Source organism: Oncorhynchus clarkii, chromosome 10 (genome assembly GCF_045791955.1).
Source record: "Oncorhynchus clarkii lewisi isolate Uvic-CL-2024 chromosome 10, UVic_Ocla_1.0, whole genome shotgun sequence".
Classification (NCBI taxonomy): domain Eukaryota; kingdom Metazoa; phylum Chordata; class Actinopteri; order Salmoniformes; family Salmonidae; genus Oncorhynchus; species Oncorhynchus clarkii.
Genome location: NC_092156.1, coordinates 36,750,031 through 36,770,071, shown reverse-complemented (window position 1 = coordinate 36,770,071; position 20,041 = coordinate 36,750,031). Strand labels below are relative to the sequence as shown.

The 20,041-nt window shown below is 41.7% G+C and overlaps 1 protein-coding gene across 3 annotated transcripts in view; it reads right to left on the bottom strand.

The window, feature by feature from the left end:
* The window catches only part of LOC139418409 (connector enhancer of kinase suppressor of ras 2-like), a 51,484-nt gene that overhangs the window by 6,205 nt on the left and 25,238 nt on the right, over nucleotides 1-20,041 (bottom strand). The window contains exons 9-16 of one of the 3 annotated variants that reach the window (XM_071167813.1): nucleotides 11,254-11,400; nucleotides 5,544-5,677; nucleotides 5,230-5,444; nucleotides 3,512-3,598; nucleotides 2,305-2,552; nucleotides 1,868-1,902; nucleotides 327-375; nucleotides 176-224 (exon numbers count right to left, since the gene is read on the bottom strand). In XM_071167813.1, the coding sequence (XP_071023914.1) occupies nucleotides 176-224; nucleotides 327-375; nucleotides 1,868-1,902; nucleotides 2,305-2,552; nucleotides 3,512-3,598; nucleotides 5,230-5,444; nucleotides 5,544-5,677; nucleotides 11,254-11,400 (964 nt within the window). The remainder of the gene's footprint in view (nucleotides 1-175; nucleotides 225-326; nucleotides 376-1,867; nucleotides 1,903-2,304; nucleotides 2,553-3,511; nucleotides 3,599-5,229; nucleotides 5,445-5,543; nucleotides 5,678-11,253; nucleotides 11,401-20,041) is intronic. The other 2 variants (XM_071167814.1, XM_071167815.1) reach the window with 2 other exon arrangements.

The following is a 20,041-nucleotide window of genomic DNA, read 5'->3' as shown; positions in this document are numbered from 1 at the left end:
GGAGAGCAGGATATCACAGAGAATTCTCATAGACACATGGACACACTAACCATTCCCGGGATGATATCCTCAATACTAGCATAATTTCAAACCCATCACAAATCCTAATATAAAATGATTGACAAAGGATCACCAAAAGAATCCTCACAGTGAATGGACTTATCCCACGTCTCACCTTTGGTTCTCTTTTTGGTCTTAGTCCTTAAAGACGCATAGTGAAATGACTGCAATGAGAGGGAAGAGGAGAGGGTTTGATTAGAACAGGTGTCTAAAGTACAGGACTCATAACAGGGGAGTAACAGTAGTATTTAAATCTTTGACTTTACCTTCCTCATGGATGAACCTCCTTGTCTTTCGATGCCAAAACTAGCATACCTGAGGAGAGGGGAGATCAGGTTTGTAAGCCTACAATAAAATGGATGCTAATCCTCTTTATCTGGGGATGAGATCATCATGTACTGGTATCAAACTAATCCTTACATGGATATTATTCATCATAAAAAGCAGAATCGTAACTTGATATCTACTGTATGTGAGTAAAATATTAATGTATATTCCATTGACATGAATGCATAAGTTACATGGAGTACATTAAACATTGATTTGTTTGAGTCTATCTCATGCTAGAATTCATCCCAAAGAACTTAGTATCTGTATCATTCCCAGGGCTGGCCTGAATGCCCATCTGGAAATGGCTCTACTGACAGGTGGTACCGTGGTACTGAAACATGGACACTGATTGAAGAAATGGACATCACATGGCATTCTCAATATAGGTCTCACTACTTACTTTTGTAATACACTCAGATCCAGCTTTCCTACTGTCAATCATAGTGTATTAGGTACAGAAACATCTCTTTTGGGTGTGTAACATGCAGTGAACTGGATGTCAAACACATAGCAGGTATCTGACCATCATATTGACACCTTACCCATATACTCGGTGTACAAACTGAGCGCCAGTGCATCCATTCTACCAAAGAGAATGATCTAAACTAAAGCCTGATACATTTGGACAAGTACTGTATTGTTTCCAGCAAGTGAAAGAAGTGAGCTAAACCACAGAGCAGGTGGCAGGAAATCCAATTCAGCCAGTCTCTGTGTCTCAGTAGAGCTCAGCACAGCACAACGGAAACCGCTGAGGGGATGTGCTGCGCATGTTGGCCATTTATGAACACCTTAATCAGCACTCATCACTGTAAAAATGGCTGAGAGGACTTCTCTACTGCCAGACCTACTGTACTATTTTATAACTACATGGTTGGAGCATCCACTGAACACTGACTGTGGGTTAAGATGTTGAATTGGGTTGGGTTGTAGCATCAATTGGAAAAAAGCACAGTGTTTCTTAAATAGAACCAGAAAATATGATTTAGGTCAGTGAAGGGTTGCCTGCTTGGCAACCCTCATGATGTATGTTTAAATGTCATTCCCTTGAGGCCAATTCAATTAAGTTAATCAATTGTTACAACACACTGAAGACAAAAAATAATCTCAACTAGGATTATTCATATGGTGGTATGCAGGATGACGGCAATTTACTTTACTCAAAAGAGTCATTGGTTAAATACAAATCATTTGTAGAAGTGAGTAACTAATATACTGTAAATCCAATATCAAAACATGCACAATATAAAGTACTGTATATATCAGTAAAATGTTGATAGTTGATCAAAAAAAAGCTTTCAATTTACTGATAGCAGTATGATACAAACCAAATTGGAAGGTACACAACTAGCCTCCATAGTTTAGGCAAAAACCAAGTCCCACACATACATTTGTTTAAATCATCAACTAAATCAATGTTCCTCACAAAATCAGGCCTAGATTGTCCCCTTGACACCATGAAGAAGAACTGCTCACTCACCTGTCCGTGTCAGCTCTCAGTGTGTCTCCAGCTCTCTGCGGAAAGGTAAAGAGCAGATTAGCGCATCAGAGAGAGAGAGAGAGAGAGAGAGAGAGATATGAGAGAGAGATCATAGCACACTGTCATCTCAGAGGGTGGACCATGTTTCCAGTTGTGACCAGGCAGGCAGATCAGAAGATCGGGGGCAGGAACCATGGGGTGTCTGGGGTTGTGGAAGTAGAGGTAGTATGGGTGGCAGTGTGGCAAACTTCTGACTCACTTATCTAATATTGTGACCTCAAAAAGGCTTTATCCACAAAAACATCACTGCTCTGTGACACAAATATGTTGAATCTGCATTGCCAAACCATTATGCCACTATGTCTGACTGCGTTAAAAGCCATAATGTCATTCTTGATGCAGGTTGACAAATAAAAATAGTAGCTGTGATGACTCACGTGGTACATTGGCACAGTGTTGCTCTCAGGCAGTGAGAAGGACAGGCCCTCTGGGGGTCCTGAGTCCAGTCTGATGGGCGGGGCCAGCATGGATGGGCTGATGGGATAGCTGGGGCTGCTGGGGTTGTGGCTCTTCTTGCGGGAACGCCGCCCAGTGTCCCGCTTGCATTCCCTGGAAACATCTGGCTCCTCCTGGATCACCAGGATCTTGTCGTCACTCAGGTAACGTAGCAGGGAGTTGTCTGAGTCTAGCAGAGGTCAGGGAAGGAGGGAAAGAGGGGTGCAAAGTTGTGTCATTTGGAAGCCCAGAGAGGTTGTTATTTGTTAATTAGGAGTCCTAGAGTGCCTATCACATTCAAATGCTTGATGGCAAAACAAACTCTTACCAAAGGTATAATGAAGCATCATTTGAAAGGAATATAAACATTCAGAAGATTTCTGGTTCGATACTTGCGGTCCGATGTTGAGTCAAAGTGTGAGCAGCCCCTGAGGTCATGTTTAATGTTGTTTCCATAGCTTTAGTCGATAGAGCTTCATTAACCTCACAGACCTGCATGTTTCCACAGAAACCAACCTGTCACGTTACTACCTTCCATCAGTGAGGGCAGGCCTCCAACAGTTTGTGGTTTCAGAGCAGAGGGAGGCAGCAGATATGTTCTTTTTATCGGCACTCGCTATTTATAACAAAAGTCGTGGGAGTGAGATGCTCTCACTACAGCTCACTCAACATAACTGCTATACATAGTCTCACAAAGCTAAACACTACTGAAATCAGCCATGTGCAAAACAAATATTAGGTTTTCAACTCAATTCCTGCCTGACATGAACATGTTGTCTATATATAATAGATTGAATCTCATTTTGTAAAAAAAATGGCTGAGCTTCTTGTGATAGCTTCATCTTTATACAGTACAGTTTAAAAATAGTTCTAAATGTGCATTCATGTTTCTGTCAAGATTCCCTGGTTATATGTAAAGTCTAAAGAAACCATTGTGCTCTTTGCCAGTACTTGTGGCAGTTCCAGTTAAATGAATAAAAGGTTGCCAAACAAGCAGATGATTAGTCATGTTGTTGACAGTGGGGACTGTGATTGGTCCTCATTAGGAGTCTGTACTTTGCAGAAGCAGTGAAACAAAAGCTACTTCCTTCTCCAAGTCAAGGCATTTAAGGGGGGTACTGAGGAGACTACCTGAACTTAAGGACCCACCTCTGCTACCTCTCTTGTACATATTTGGCTCCTTTGTCTCTGCCATCCAGTTGTAATCCGTTGGCATGGAAACTGGCCTGAGGTCACCTGGAAAGAAGTCCAAGTAGCATGTCAGCTGAGGTGTGAGTGGAGGGTGAGTTAGGAGCTGAGGTGTGAGTGGAGGGAGAGTTAGGAGCTGAGGTGTGAGTGGAGGGAGAGTTAGGAGCTGAGGTGTGAGTGGAGGGAGAGTTAGGAGCTGAGGTGTGAGTGGAGGGAGAGTTAGGAGCTGAGGTGTGAGTGGAGGGAGAGTTAGGAGCTGAGGTGTGAGTGGAGGGAGAGTTAGGAGCTGAGGTGTGAGTGGAAGGAGAGTTAGGAGCTGAGGTGTGAGTGGAAGGAGAGTTAGGAGCTGAGGTGTGAGCGGAGGGAGAGTTAGGAGCTGAGGGAAGAGCGGAGGGAGAGTTAGGAGCTGAGGGAAGAGCGGAGGGAGAGTTAGGAGCTGAGGGAAGAGCGGAGGGAGAGTTAGGAGCTGAGGGAAGAGCGGAGGGAGAGTTAGGAGCTGAGGGAAGAGCGAAGGGAGAGCTAGGAGCTGAGGGAAGAGCGGAGGGAGAGTTAGGAGCTGAGGGAAAAGCGGAGGGAGAGTTAGGAGCTGAGGGAAGAGCGGCGGGAGAGCTAGGAGCTGAGGGAAGAGCGGAGGGAGAGCTAGGAGCTGAGGGAAGAGTGGGGGCTGTCTCACTGAGAGGGAGAGGAGAGGGTGAAAGTGGAGTGGCTGTGCGTGGGTGGGTGGACGTCTGCCTGACAGTGGTTAAAGTGCAGGGAAAGTAAGGGGTATAAGAGGAGTAGGTTACAGCATGGGAATCCAGTTGAAAAGAAGTGAACTTTAGAGTGAAGGGGAAACGGTAGACCTGCTGCACGTGTGTGAATGTGTGAGCATGAGAGAGACTGTGATGGGCCTTATCATGACACATGGTGCCTCCACAGACTGGGATGAGCAGATCGTACCCTGCTTGGAGCCATTATGGGCTTGGAAGGAATCCACTGTCACTTCCCTGGCAGACTGTTAACATGAAAAACACTCTGTCTGGCAGAGCCAAAGGGATTTATCTCTGCACCACTACACACTGTACAATACACGGCAAACTGAGCCTCAACAGAGCCTCAACAGCCATTTCTGTCTGATGGACAGATAGAATACTGTACATTGTCAAGGGCTGGCAAAGACCTCCTTTCCTTATCCCAGTGTTTACAGACAGTGTGTCACTCACTAAATATTCCAGAGTTGTCCCGTGCAGTAATGTGAACGAGCTCATCATGTAAAGTGCAGACAGGGGTGGCATGTAGAATAGTCAGGCTGATCTTAGGTGATGTCATCCTGATGCTGGCCATCCTACTGCTGCAGTGCTGATGATGATGAAGGGGCAATGACAGGGAATGTCTGACTGTGGGCATGGGGGGTGGTGCTGGGCTGTGAGAGGGAGGGGTTTCTGTGAAACATGAATACGCTGGGGTGCATAATAATAATCTCGACTATGCATAGCAATTGCCATGGGGCTATACGTTCTCCACGTGCCATTTACAGCTGGATACACTGTAAGAGAATGAGCTTAAACGAAGGCAGGAGAGGAGAGCTACCCACCTCGCCTGGAATTCCACTCTTCAATGCTCTTTTAACATTACACTACTGCCCAGAGAGAAGAGGGTGGTTGGTTGGTAGTGCTACCTATCTAGGCTGGGTGACTCACCATGGGTGGGTGTCCTGTCCCTCCGCCTGACCCCGGTGGAGCGACCCCTAGTCTCGTACTCCTGCCCCAGGGCCAGACAATCCTCCTCCACCAACGTGAAGTACTTGCCCCCATCGTGGTCCAGGTAGAAGCTGGGAGACTCCGAGCCCTTCATACCCATCTTCTCCATGCTGTACTTGCTGATGTCATCGCAGGACATGATGCCTATCTCGTCTCTGTGATTAACAGGTAGAGTATGGAGAAGATCAGGCAGGCGCAACCGGACTAAACAGTACAGTAAACAGTAGCTGTATGTATGGGTTTGGTAGGCTCACCTGTGTCCATAGAGGCCAGAGACTGGGGACAGGATGAAGACGTCATGGCCACTGTCCAGCGTAGAAGACATCCCCATGGTCCCCATACTGTTGGGCGGGGTGTTGGACTCACTGTTGGGACTGGTGGGTATGGGCTGTAGAGACAAGGGTGGACTCATGTAGACAGCAAGACTGAGCAGGATAGCAGGATGCAGAAGTATTAAACGATTTCCTAAATGCGATTATTTCTAATTCATAGCATTTTATGACATGATCCTATAGAATAGAGTTCTCCATGTTTGAGTTACTAGAGGATTAGGGTGCAATGTTGTGAGCTTGTGTGCGAGTCAGACAGTTCTCGTAGCCCTCTACACATGTACCCATTCACAGGTTGTAAATGGCAGATTTGGGCACTGATAAACATCTAAATTGGAACACAGTGGATGTACAGTAACATGCTATTCATGACGTCAGAGCGTTGGCTTTGCACTTCACAGTGCTGTGTGGGTTTTGACTGACAGTCATTATAAACTTGAGCACCTCGCAGCGGTGCAAAGCGACTCACCCCTCCTGCTAATTGGGCAACTTTTGCAAATGTTTTGTTGTCTGAGTGAGGGAAATGGTGTAAATTAAGGTGACTCTACGTATTTTGAAAGATGAGACGTTGAGGATTATAATAAATACCGCTTTGATGTCATACAAGCAAGCCAAACACCTGTCAGTCCAAATGTGTACTTCACATTTCCATAATATAAAACTCATGTCATATACAATGTCAAAGTTTATGATCATCATGTTTGATGTACAGTTACCCTATGACATGGCGTCATACCCTGACCAGAATGAGCCTGTTGGTCTATTGTGTCGTCACACGCACCTGAATGCATTCATGACTCCTTAACTACGCAGACACAAATTACCATCTGTTTCTCTGAATTGTATTGTGAAAACCTAACACCGTAATATCATATTTTATAATTTAGCTAGTCATGTTGGCAATAGAACAGGCTTTCAAATGATGCCTACCTGACCTACATTGCTATTTATAATGGCATGTTTTTGGATTAGGTAAACAACAGTAATTGTGTGATATCAGGGATGCAGGGCTGTGTTCCAACCCAAAAAACTACAAGTGTGCTTGCTCTAGTTCCTCAGTGGCACAGCTAGGAGAGATCAAAAAGCATCTTATAGGTGAAGACTCTTCTTTGAATTTTTTTGTTTTATGTTGCACCTACCCCACATTTTCCAGGAATATTCTTATCATGTTACTCAATGCATCCAGAGTATTTTCAGATTTCTTTATCAACAAATGTGGTGAAAAGTTCAGTAAATGAGAGGTTTTTGGCAACTAATAGAGGGGATAACAACAGGACCCCTAACAACAAGGGATTCTGGGATCACGACTATATACAGTTGTCGGAAGTTTAAGTTTACATACACCTCAGCCAAATACAAATTTAATCCTAGTAAAAAATCCCTGTATTAGGTCAGTTAGGATCATCACTTTATTTTAAGAATGTGAAATGTCAGAATAATAGTAGAGAGAATTATCTATTTCAGCATTTGTTTATTTCATCGCATTCCCAGCGGATCAGAAGTTTACGTACACTCAATTAGTGTTTGGTAGCATTGCCTTTAAATTGTTTAACTTGGGTCAAACGTTTTGGGTAGCCTTCCACAAGCTTCCCACAATAAGTTGGCTGAATTTTGGCCCATTCCTCCTGACAGAGCTGGTGTAACTGAGTCAGGTTTGTATGCCTCCTTGCTCCCACACACTTTTTCAGTTCTGCCCACAAATGTTCTATAGGATTGAGGTCAGGGCTTTTTGATGGCCGCTCCAATACCTTGACTTTGTTGTCCTTGAGACATTTTGCCACAATTGTGGAAGTATGCTTGGGGTCATTGTCCATTTGGAAGACCCATTTGCGACTAAGCTTTAACTTCCTGACTGATGTCTTGAGCTGTTGCTTCAATATATCCACATAATTTTCCTCCCTCATTATGCCATCTATTTTGTGAAGTGCACCAGTCCCTCCTGCAGCAAAGCACCACCACAACATGATGCTGCCACCCCCGTGCTTCACTGTTGGAATGGTGCTTTTCGGCTTGCAAGCCTCCCCCTTTTTCCTCCAAACATAATGATGGTCATTATTGCCAAACAGTTATATTTTTGTTTCATCAGACCAGAGGACATTTCTTCAAGATGTGTCAAGTGTGGTGAGGATGAGCCATCTCTTGCCAGGAGATACACTAGGAAATCTAACCTACTATGATGACTCAACCCCGTGCCCAATAACATCTGACTGGTAAAGGTCCTGTGAAAATCACATTACAACGCAAAGCAAAAAACTAAATGTTCATATATTTTCCTTTTACTCTTTCGAGTCCACTTCTACGATAAATTATCATTGCTCTGTAATTTTCCTTGAACTCCTATCAAAGAAATCAGAGCCATATTCCTTCCTGATAAGTTTGTATGACCATGGAGGCTTCGGAACATCTAGAGCTCACTCCTTCTCTTGGACTTGTGTAATTAATAATAAATACCACTCAAAATAGAAATTCATTTTATGTACTTCTTCATTATTAATACATCACTACAAGAACAGTTAAAATGATGGTGTAAATGTGTTGGCTCAGTGCTGTCAAAAGAAAATACCCCAACTGTTAGATTTTTTATGTCTCTCAGACCAAAACAGGGAAAAAAATGTTTTAAAAAATATGAAGCAGTGGGTTATGAATAGGTTAGGAAACAAAACAAGATCTTCTGGTCTACTGTAGCTCAGTTGGTAAAGCATGGCGCCAGGATAGTGGGTTTGATTCCCGGGACCTGCCATATGTAAAATGTATGCACGCAGTATTGTAAATCGCTTTGGATAAAAGCGTCTGCTAAATGGCATTTACAGTGCAGTATTCAGACCTGTTACAGCCTGTTACAGCCTTATTCCAAAATGGATTTTGATTCATTTTTTCCTTTATCAATCTACACAAAATACCACATAATGATAAAGTGAAAACAGGTTTAGATTTCTTTGCAAATATATTACAAATTAAAAACAGAAACACCTTATTTACATAACTATTCAGACCCTTTGCTATGAGACTTGAAAATTGAGCTCAGATACATCCTGTTTCCATTGATCATCCTTGATTGGAGTCCACGTGTGGTAAATTCAATTGATTGGATATGATTTGGAAAGGCTCACACCTGTCTGTAAAAGGTCCCACAGGTGACAGTGCATGTCAGAGCAAAAACCAAGCCATGAGGTTGAAGGAATTGTCCATAGAGCTCCGAAGAACAGGATTGTGGAACAAAAAGGAACAGATCTGCGGAAGAGTCTAAAAAATGTCTGCAGCATTTAAGGTCCCAAAGAACACAGTGGCCTCCATCATTCTTAAATGGAAGAAGTTTGAAGTCTTCCTAGAGCTGGCCACCCGGCCAAACTGAACAATTACAGGAGAAGGGCCTTGGTCAAGGAATTGACCAATAACCTGATGTTATTGGTTCCTCTATGGAGATGGGATTTCCTCTGTGGAGATTGGAGAACCTTCCAGAAGGACAACCATCTCTGCAAGCATACCACCAATCAGGCTTTTATGGTAGAATTGCCAGACGGAAGCCACTCCTCAGTAAAAGGCACGTGACAGCCCGCTTGGAGTTTGCCAAAAGGCACCTAAAGGACTCAGACCATGAGAAATAAGATTCCCTGTGCCAAGTGTCACGTCTGGAGGAAACCTGGGACAATCCCTGCGGTGAAGCATGGTGGTGGCAGTGTCATGCTGTGGGGATGTTTTTCAGTGGCAGGGAATGGGAGATTAGTCAGGATCGAGGGAAAGATGAATGGAACAAAGTACAGAGAGATCCTTGAAGGCTCAAGGCTGAGTAAAGGGTCTGAATACTTATGTAAATATGTTATTTCAAATTTGTATTTTTAATGTGCAAAATGTTATATTATGGAGCATTGATGATCATTTTAGAATAAGGCTGCACTGTATTATTATAAAAAGACAACCCTGCACAAAATAATTATTACAGCTGGAAGTGCTCCCGCTTTGAGCAGCCACATTAACATCGGCATTAACCTCTGTCCTTGGTTCTGTCTGTGTCCTATCAGTCTGTCCAGGGCAGCTGACTGAGAGTACTACTCTATGACACTGGATGAACAGATGGCTAGGTTCACTCTTCATTGACTCTTATCCACAATTGGAAACACTGAGTGCTTGATGGTGGTTCACTGAAGATTCATTTCAAATTCATCTCACATTGTCTTTGTCCTCTACTACCTGGATTTTCCATAGGCTCCTCTGTCATCATCTATTTGGTAAAGAGTTCATTTAATAATAGAACAGGCTACCTTTCTCCAAGTCGTGTTGAGCTCCGGTGGTCTGACTCTTTTTGACTGACACATCCATCATAAACAGTCCTGGGAGACAAAGTCACTCTAACAGTGTTCATACCATATGTCAACGGCTCCTACAGTCATCCGGCATGCTGTCATTTAACTCTGAGGTGCTTCATTAACCAAACACTGGGTGAATTCTACTGTTTGTGACTGATTGGTAACCTTTGTGTGTATTTGTTTGTTTAACCTGTAAGACTGCCAACAATAACCTCCCAGGAAGGCAATCCAATACTCCAATTTGTTTATATTTTAGTCAGCCACAATAATGAAGCATAGCTCAAGCAGAACCCTGTTCCTTTCAGACTGAAATACATGCCACTGTGCCAAATAATCCATACATCATTATTTCCCTGACATGACTGCAGTGCATATGCACAACCTCATCACAGTTCCATACAGGAGCAAACATTCTGGCTTCACATATTGAGATATGATAATGATGTGCTGATTATCTGAACACATTAACTGATTTCACTGCAGATGCCAAAGACATGTAACCACAGAAACGGTCCTGGGCATCATCAAGGCAACCCATGCAGCATGAAAATGAGTAAGCCTAGTGCAGACCTAAAAATAGCTCTCACGCAGTACAGGGCTTCCGAAGAAAAACCATCCAGGCAGTTATGAAGTAAACCCCCAACCCCCTCTACCGTCATCCTCCCCAGCTAGCGTTCTGTCTTTGTTCCTCCTCCTCAGGCAGCCCCTGTTTCCCCCAGCCAGTCCCCATACTGTACTGTCTGTACTACAACCACACTGAGCAGCACAATGGATTCACTATCTCTTTCACTGACGTGCCACCAATAATGTATATAAACCCTGGAGTGCTGATGCTTTGTATTGGCTGATGAGAGACTTTGAAGCCACCGGTCTGCCATATTGGCTTTAAACAGAAGAAGCAGTCCTACATAGGAATGAATGGAATTCTACAGTATTTCAATTAAATGTTTAAAGTACAAAATTACATGTACCAAAATTGAGGCGTGGGGTTTTCAAAATACCACCCCCCTGTCAGTCATGTAGTGTATATATAAATCATTACACTCCACACAATCCAATAGAACTCAATTAAAGAGTGACCAGGTATGAGTTCTAAGTTAAGTGCTTACTCACAGACAATTGCCCTTTAATTCATCATGTATCATAATCTAATTTATTAACATTGCGGCACTCATAAGGAGCTTCTAGGCCAGTTGGTCATTATCAATAATGAGCGCTTTGTTCCTTATCGCTAAAATTAAACAGCAACCAGATGAATTGGTGAAATAATTGCTATTCATATCTACCAGAAGGAATCCTAAACAGATATTCAAACATCATAATACAATTACCTGGAGTGCAAGGGGTTTCCATCGTACATTCTTGAGCAGGGCAGGGGCAGACGTGAGAGTGTTCTGAGGTCTCTTCTTCAAGGTGAGGATGACTCCATTGGGGTCTTCTCTGAGGGCATTCACCAGGTTCTTCAGCTGCCAGCCCACCTGCACAGGTACGCCACATAGGAGAGAGACAATTCAACACTCTCAGTGAGGCTGAAGAAATACTCAACCAATCATGACAATAGAGCTAGTAAATTACAGTAGCTACTGTACAACTATGCCTAGGAGGAGCACCGGAGATAATGATGGTGAAAACAACTACAAAACCATTCCAATACACTACAGCCCATTCCCACATATTACAGTGCTTGGATAAGAATGGCGTTTTGCACAAAAACAGTTAACTAAACAGCATGTGCTGGAAAGTGTTGCATACAATGTAGACAAAATGTTGTTCCATTTATTTCTTTTCTTGACTGAACATAACCATTTTCAAAATTCTGTCCCATCTTTGTACAATGTTAAACAACGTTTAACAGAAGTTAAACAAACTGATAGTGCTGCACCTCATGCCGACCTATAATGCATCGCAAAGCCTCAGCGCCAAGCCCTACTGGGCTCTGACCCGCAACAGACAGTGTGCAGCTGTGCTACAGTGAGCTTGGATCTACTGATGGCGGTGTGCTCCCAGGCAGGCTCCAGTAGAGGCAGGGGAGCAGAGAAAGCAGGTCACGTCCCCCTCCCTCCCTTCCTCTCCCTTCCTCCCTCTCTACGCCACGCTGAGCACCTCTCTCTACCTCTGCGCTCTGTAGAGTGCCAATGTTAATAATGCAACTTATCTGTAAACAGGTTACATTATTCAACTCAGGGACTGGCATGGCGACATAGTCAAACTATAAAAACACACACACACACACATTACTGTTTGGCTGAGACACTGTCTCTGTGTTCACAACAGCTATGCCGACTGGCAATGGCCCATTTCACTCCCACAAAGACGACAAACATCGCCTGTCTTAAAAAGACACAGACAGACACAATTACTGTACATACAGTACAATACACACACATACTCTATATACAGTACCAGTCAAAAGATTGGACACACCTATTCATTAATTATTTTTTTCTACATTGTAGAATAATAGTGAAGACATTAAAACTATGAAATAACACATATGGAATCATGTAGTAACCAAAAAAGTGTTAAACAAATCAAAATAGATTTTAGATTTTAGATTCTTCAAAGTAGCCACCCTTTGCCTTGATGACAGCTTTGCACACTCTTGGAATTCTCTCACCCAGCTTCATGAGGTAGTCACCTGGAATGCATTTAAATAAACAGATGTGCCTTGTTAAAAGTTAATTGTGGAATTTCTTTCCTTCTTAATGCGTTTGAGCCAATCGGTTGTGTTGTGACAAGGTATACAGAAGACTTCCCTGTTTGGTAAAAGTCCATATTAAAGCAAGAACAGCTCAAATAAGCAAAGGGGAAACAACAGTCCATCATTACTTTAAGACATGAAGGTCAGTCAATCTGGAACATTTCAAGAACTTTGAAAGTTGCTTCAGGTGCAGTCGCAAAAACCATCAAGCACTATGATGAAGCTGGCTCTCATGAGGACCGCCACAGGAAAGGAAGACCCAGAGTTACCTCTGCTGAAGAGGATAAGTTAATTCGAGTTAAAAGCCTCAGAAAATGCAGCCCAAATAAATGCTTCACAGAGTTCAAGTAACAGACACATCTCATCATCAGCTGTTCAGAGGAGACTTCGTGAATCAGGCCTTCATGGTCGAATTGCTGCAAAGAAACCACTAAAGGACACTAATAAGAAGAAGAGACTTGCTTGGGTCAAGAAACACGAGCAATGGACATTAGACCAGTGGAAATCTGTGCTTTGGTCTAATGAGTCCAAATTTGAGATTTGTGGTTCCAACCGCCGTGTCTTTGTGAGACACAGAGTACGTGAACAGATGATCTCTTCATGTGTAGTTCCCACCGTGAAGCATGGGGGAGGTGATGTGACACTACTGGTGACACTGTCAGTGATTTATTTAGAATTCAAGCACACTTAACCAGCATGGCTAGCACAGCATTCTGAGCTATACGCCATCCCATCTGGTTTGCACTTAGTGGGACTATCATTTGTTTTTCAACAGGACAATGACCCAACACACCTCCAGGCTGTGTAAGGGCTATTTCACCAAGGAGAGTGATGGAGTGCTGCATCAAATGACCTGGCCTCCACAATCACCCAACCTCAACCAAATTGAGATGGTTTGGGATGAGTTGGACCGCAGTTTTTTTATTTATTTTTTACTTAAAAATATATATATTTAACCTTTATTTAACCAGGTAGGCCATTTGAGGACAAGTTCTCATTTACAACTGCGACCTGGCCAAAATAAAGCAAAGCAGTGATACACAAACAACAACAGAGTTACACACATGGAATAAACAAGCATAAAGTCAATAACACAATAGAAAAGTCTATATACAGTGTGTGCAAATGAGGTAAGATAAGGAAGGTAAGGCAATAAATAGGCCATAGTGACAAAATAATTACAATTTAGCAATTAAACACTGGAGTGATAGATGTACAGAAGATTCATGTGCAAGTAGAGATACTGGGGTGCAAAGGAGCACAAAAAAAACAGTATTGGGATGAGGTAGTTGGATGGGTTATTTACAGATGGGATATGAACAGGAGCAGTGATCTGTGAGCTGCTCTGACAGCTGGTGCTTAAAGTTAGAGAGGGAGATATGAGTCTTCAGCTTCAGTGATTTTTGCAATTCGTTCCAGTCATTGGCAGCAGAAAACTGGAAGGAAAGTCTGCCAAAGTTGGAATTGGCTTTGAGGGTGACCAGTGAAATATACTTGCTGGAGCGCCTGCTACAGGTGGGTGCTGCTTTGGTGACCAGTGAGCTGAGATAAGGCGGGGCTTTACCAAGCAAAGACATATAGATGACCTGGAGCCAGTGGGTTTGGCGACGAATATGAAGCGACGAGAGCACACAGGACGCAGTGGTGGGTAGTATATGGGGCTTTGGTGACAAAACGGATGGCACTGTGATAGACTGCAACCAATTTGCTGAGTAGTGTGTTGGAGGCTATTTTGTAAATGACATCGCCAAAGTCAAGGATCGGTAGGATAGTCACTTTACGAGGGTATGTTTGGCAGCATGGGTGAAGGATGCTTTGTTGTGAAATAGGAAGCTGATTCTAGATTAAATTTTGGATTGGAGATGCTTAATGTGAGTCTGGAAGGAGAGTTTACAATCTAACCAGACACCTAGGTATTTGTAGTTGTCCACATATTCTAAGTCAGAACAGTCCAGAGTAGTGATGCTGGACAGGTGCGGGCAGAGATCAGTTGAAGAGCATGCATTTAGTTTTACTTGCATTTAAGGGCAGTTGGACGCCACGGAAGGAGAGTTGTATGGCATTGAAGTTGTAAAAGCAGCCAACAAGTGCTCAGCATACGTTAGAACTCCTTCAAGACAGTTGGAAAAGCATTTCAGGTGAAGCTGGTTGAGAGAATGTCAAGCATGTGCAAAGCTGTCAACAAGGCAAAGAGTGGCAACTTTGAAGAATCTCAAAGTTTACATGATTCCATATGTGTTATTTCATAGTTTTGAGGTCTTCACTATTATTCTATAATGTAAAAAAAAATTACAAATAAAGATAAACCCTTGAATAAGCACAGTTGAAGTCAGAAGTTTACATACACCTTAGCCAAAATACATTTAATCTCAGTTTTTCACAATTCCTGACATTTAATCCAAGTAAAAATGTCCTGTTTAAGGTCAGTTAGGATCACCACTTCATTAAAGAATGTGGCATGCCAGAATAATAGTTGAGAGAATGATCTATTTCAGCTTTTGTGTCTTTCATCACATTCCCAGTGGGTCAGAAGTTTACATACACTCAATTAGTATTTGGTAGCATTGCCTTTAAATTGTTTAACTTGGGTCAATGGTTTCGGGTAGCCTTCCACACGCTTCCCACAATAAGTTGGCTGAATTTTGGCCCATTCCTCCTGACAGAGCTGGTGTAACTGAGTCATGTTTGTAGGCCTCCATGCTCGCACATGCTTCTTCAGTTCTGCCAACAAAATGTTCTATAGGATTGAGGTCAGGGCTTTGTGATGGCCGCTCCAATACCTTAACTTTGTTGTCCTTAAGCCATTTTGCCACAACTTTGGAAGTATGCTTGGGGACATTGTCCATTTGGAAGACCCATTTGCATCCAAGCTTTAACTTCCTGACTGATGTCTTGAGTTGTTGTTTCAATATATCCCCATAATTTTCCTCCCTTATGATGCCATCTATTTTGTGAAGTGCACCAGTCCCTCCTGCAGCAAAGCACCTCCACAACATGATGCTGCCACCCCGTGCTTCATGGTTGTAAGGGTGTTCTTTGGCTTGCAAGCCTCCCCCTTTCTCCTCCAAACATAACAATGGTCATTATGGCCAAACAGTTCTATATTTGTTTCCACAGACCAGAGGAAATTTCAAAAAAAAAAAATATGATCTTTTGTACCTGTTTCCTCCAGCATCTTCACAGGGTCCTTTGCTGTTGTTCTGTGATTGACTTGCACTTTTCGCACCAAAGTACATTCATCTCTAGGAGACAGAACACATCTCCTTCCTGAGCGGTGTAATAGCTGCGTGGTCCCATGGTGTTTCTACTTGTGTACTATTGTTTGTACAGATGAACGTGGTACTTTCAGGCGTTTGGAAATTGCTTCCAAGGATGAACCAGACTTGTGGAGGTCTGCAATTTTTCTTCTGAGGTCTTGGTTGATTTCTTTTGATTTTCCCATGATGTCAAGCAAAGAGGCACTGAGTTTGAAGGTAGGCCTTGAAATACATCCACAGGTACACCTATCAGAAGCTTCTAAATCCATGACATAATTTTCTGGAATTGTCCAAACTGTTTAAAGGCACAGTCAACTTAGTGTATGTAAACTTCTGACCCACTGGAATTGTGATACAGTGAGTTATAAGTGAAATAATCTGTCTGTAAACAATTGTTTGAAAAATTACTTGTGTCATGCACAAAGTAGATGTCCTAACCGACTTGCCAAAACTATAGTTTGTTAAAACTTCTTACGGCTGCGATCCCGCTAACGGGATCGATATGACAACAGCCAGTGAAAGTGCAGGGCGCCAAATTCAAAACAACCGAAATCCCATAATTAAAAGTCCTCAAACATACAAGTATTTCACACCGTTTTAAAGATGCTCTTCTTGTTAATCCCACCACAGTGTCCGATTTCAAATAGACTTTACTGCGAAAGCACCACAAATGATTATGTTAGGTCAGAGCCAAGTCACAGGAAAAACACAGACATTTTTCCAGTGTCACGAACCGGCTCAAAGCCCGTAACAAAAGGGAGACAACGTGGAGATAAGGAGTAACAAAACATATATTTATTAAATAAAGTAAACTAAGTACAATATACAATGATGTGTGTAATCAGTCATCATAGTGTGTGTTTTGCATGAATGTGATAATACAGGGTGTTGAAAGGTGCCAAAACAAACAACCAAAAAACACCAAGATTGAAGCTGGTTGAGAGAATGAGTGGGAGGGTCGTCACACCAGCCAAAGAGAGGAGTGACAAAAATCAGAAATAGAGATAGAATGAATCACTAACCTTTGATGATCTTCATCAGATGACACTCATAGGACTTCATGTTACACAATACATGTATGTTTTGTTCGATAAAGTTTATGTTTAAAAAATCTCAGTATACATCGGTGCGTTATATTCAGTAGTTCCAAAAACATCCAGTGAGAGCCACATCAATTTACAGAAATACTCGTCATAAATGTTGATGAAAATACAAGTGTTATACATGGAACTTTAGATACACTTCTCCTTAATGCAACCGCTGTGTCAGATTTCAAAAAAGCTTTACGGAAAAAGCAAACCATGCAATAATCTGAGTACAGCGCTTAGAGCCCAAACAAGCCAAAAAGATATCCGCCATATTGTGCAGTCAACAGAAGTCAGAAATAACATTAGAAGTATTCACTTACCTTTGATGATCTTCATCAGAATGCACTCTCAGGAATCCCAGTTCCACAATAAATGTTTGTTTTTGTTTGATAATGTCCATAATTTATGTCCAAATAGCTCCTTTTTTTAGCACGTTTGGTCAACAAATCCAAACTCACGAAACGCGTTCACTAGGAGCAGACGAAAAGTAAAAAAAGTTCCGTTACAGTCCGTAGAAACATGTCAAACGATGTATAGAATCAATCTTTAGGATGTTTTTAACATAAATCTTCAATAATGTTCCAACCGGAGAATTCCTTTGTCTGTAGAAATGCAATGGAACTCAAGCTAACTCTCACGTGAACGAGCATCACGAGCTCAAGGCATTCTGGCAGACCTCTGACTCATTCCCCTCTCATTCGCGCCCATTTCACAGTAGAAGCATCAAACAAGGTTCTAAAAACTGTTGACATCTAGTGGAAGCCTTAGGAAGTGCAACATGACCAATATCCCACTGTATCTTCAATAGGGAATGAGTTGAAAAACGATCAACCTCAGATTTCCCACTTCCTGGTTGGATTTTTTCTCTGTTTTTTTGCCTGCCATATGAGTTCTGTTATACTCACAGACATCATTCAAACAGTTTTAGAAACTTCAGAGTGTTTTCTATCCAAATATACTAATAATATGCATATATTAGCAACTGGGACTGAGTAGCAGGCAGTTTACTCTGGGCACCTTATTCATTCAAGCTACTCAATACTGCCCCCAGCCAAAATACATTTGTGGAGTGGTTGAAAAACGGGATTTAATGACTCCAACCTAAGTGTATGTAAACTTCCACTTCAAATGTAGATGTCCAAACTTTTGACAGGTACTGTACATGCAGACGCATCTAGAAAAAAAAACACATTCACTGCCTGCAGTTGGCAGATCACACCCCAGCTAGCACATTTGGTTCCTTAGAAGTTGTGGGAACGTGTTTTTTGTTTCATATTGGTTGTGGTGAACGAAGCCATGTGTTTTTTTGACTGGTAATTCTGGACGTTTTTTAATGTTCTGAGAACAGAAGTGATCATTTCACCTGTTCCGAGAGCATTTATTTTTAGGTTGAAGTGAGGTTTTACGAAAGTTTTACTCTGGTTCCTTTTAAGTTTTCCAGGGTGGTTTTATTACCATTGTAGGTAATTTTGAGTTTTTTGTATTACTTCCTTAAAACTTTCACTGAAAGTTTCAATAATACTTTTAATAACACTGCTACCTTATTTTGGGTTTACTTTTTTGAACTCCAAGCACAGGTAGGACACATGGAAATTATTTTCCTTCAGCATTCCTTAATCATGCAAATACATTTCTTTTTTAATGTGACACGGCAAAAGTGAGATTAAAACAAAACCGATGCTTGCGCAACTATGGGGCAAAACTGACAGGTTTGGTTGAGATTGTTGGCAACATTTAAAACTATACTTAATCTCCAATGTTTATTGAAAACAAATATATTTGCACAATGTGCACTTATTGTCTATCAATTACATTGTTACAGTTATTGGTTAACTAGCTAGCGAATTTAAGCCATATAGACATGACATGAGTAAAAAAAACACACCAGAACACACTTAACAAGATCGAGGATAGAGATAGTTTTGTTTGACGCTGAGAACAGAAAGTATATGTTTTAAATAACATTCTTTGTTTTTTTTAACGTTCTTTGAACAATTTGAAAACATGGCTTTTAATAGAACCATGAGGAAACCTTTAGGAAACATTATGCTGAAGCACTGACATTCCCACAGAATAAATATTTGAGAACATTCCCAATGTCAAACCAGTTGGAGAATGTTTCGAGAACATTAACAAATTTGAAATGAAATGTAACCATGGTTGAACTTTTAGGAAACATGACTTTAAATAGAACCAGGAGGAAACCTTTTGAAAACATTTTGCTGAAGTACTGAAATTCCCACATAAGAACGTTGTTTCTTAACTCTCTCTTAACTAATTGAGAACATTCCCAATGTCAAACCAGTTGGAGAACAAACCAAAATTGTTACTAAATGTAATCATGTTGTAACTTTTAGGAAATGTTCTGTTTAAAGTAACGAAACACCATAAAAAAAAAAGGTTTTTCGTGAAGTTCCTTTAATGTTTGGAGAATGTTCCAAAGCCAAGCAACAATACTGCACCATGCCCAGAAAGTTGTGGGAAGGTTGTATGCAAAAATAACCATAGGACAACCATGTTCTTACCAAGCTCTAAGAAACACATGGTTCTCAGAAACGTATGCGCTAGCTGGGAGAAAGCATGTAATAAGCTAGCTAGCCTCTGGCCCTCAGGACACGTTCGCCAGTTGTAAGCTTCTATTGGATGTTTGCCAAGGCATGTGACCATTCAGTTAAAGGCACAGTCAACTTAGCATATGAAACTTCTGACCCAATGGAATTGTGATACAGTGAATTTTAAGTGAAATAATCTGTATTTAAACCATTGTTAGAAAAATGACATGCACAAAGTAGATGTCCTTACTGACTTGCCAAAACTATAGTTTGTTAATATTATGAAAGTTCATTGGCACAACCACTGTCTCATGTTTCTGGACACAGCATCATGTCATAAAATGTAGAATCTATGTGATTGGCTGATCATACAGTAAAATAGTTATCTCTACACAGTAAAATAGGCTACCGCAACCACAACGTATTAGTGTATCTTTGTTAAGGTAGGAGGAAGTACTATGCCCTTTACCTTTTAAAAATATATCACAAATGTGCAGTTAGGCCTACTAGAAATGGTCCCC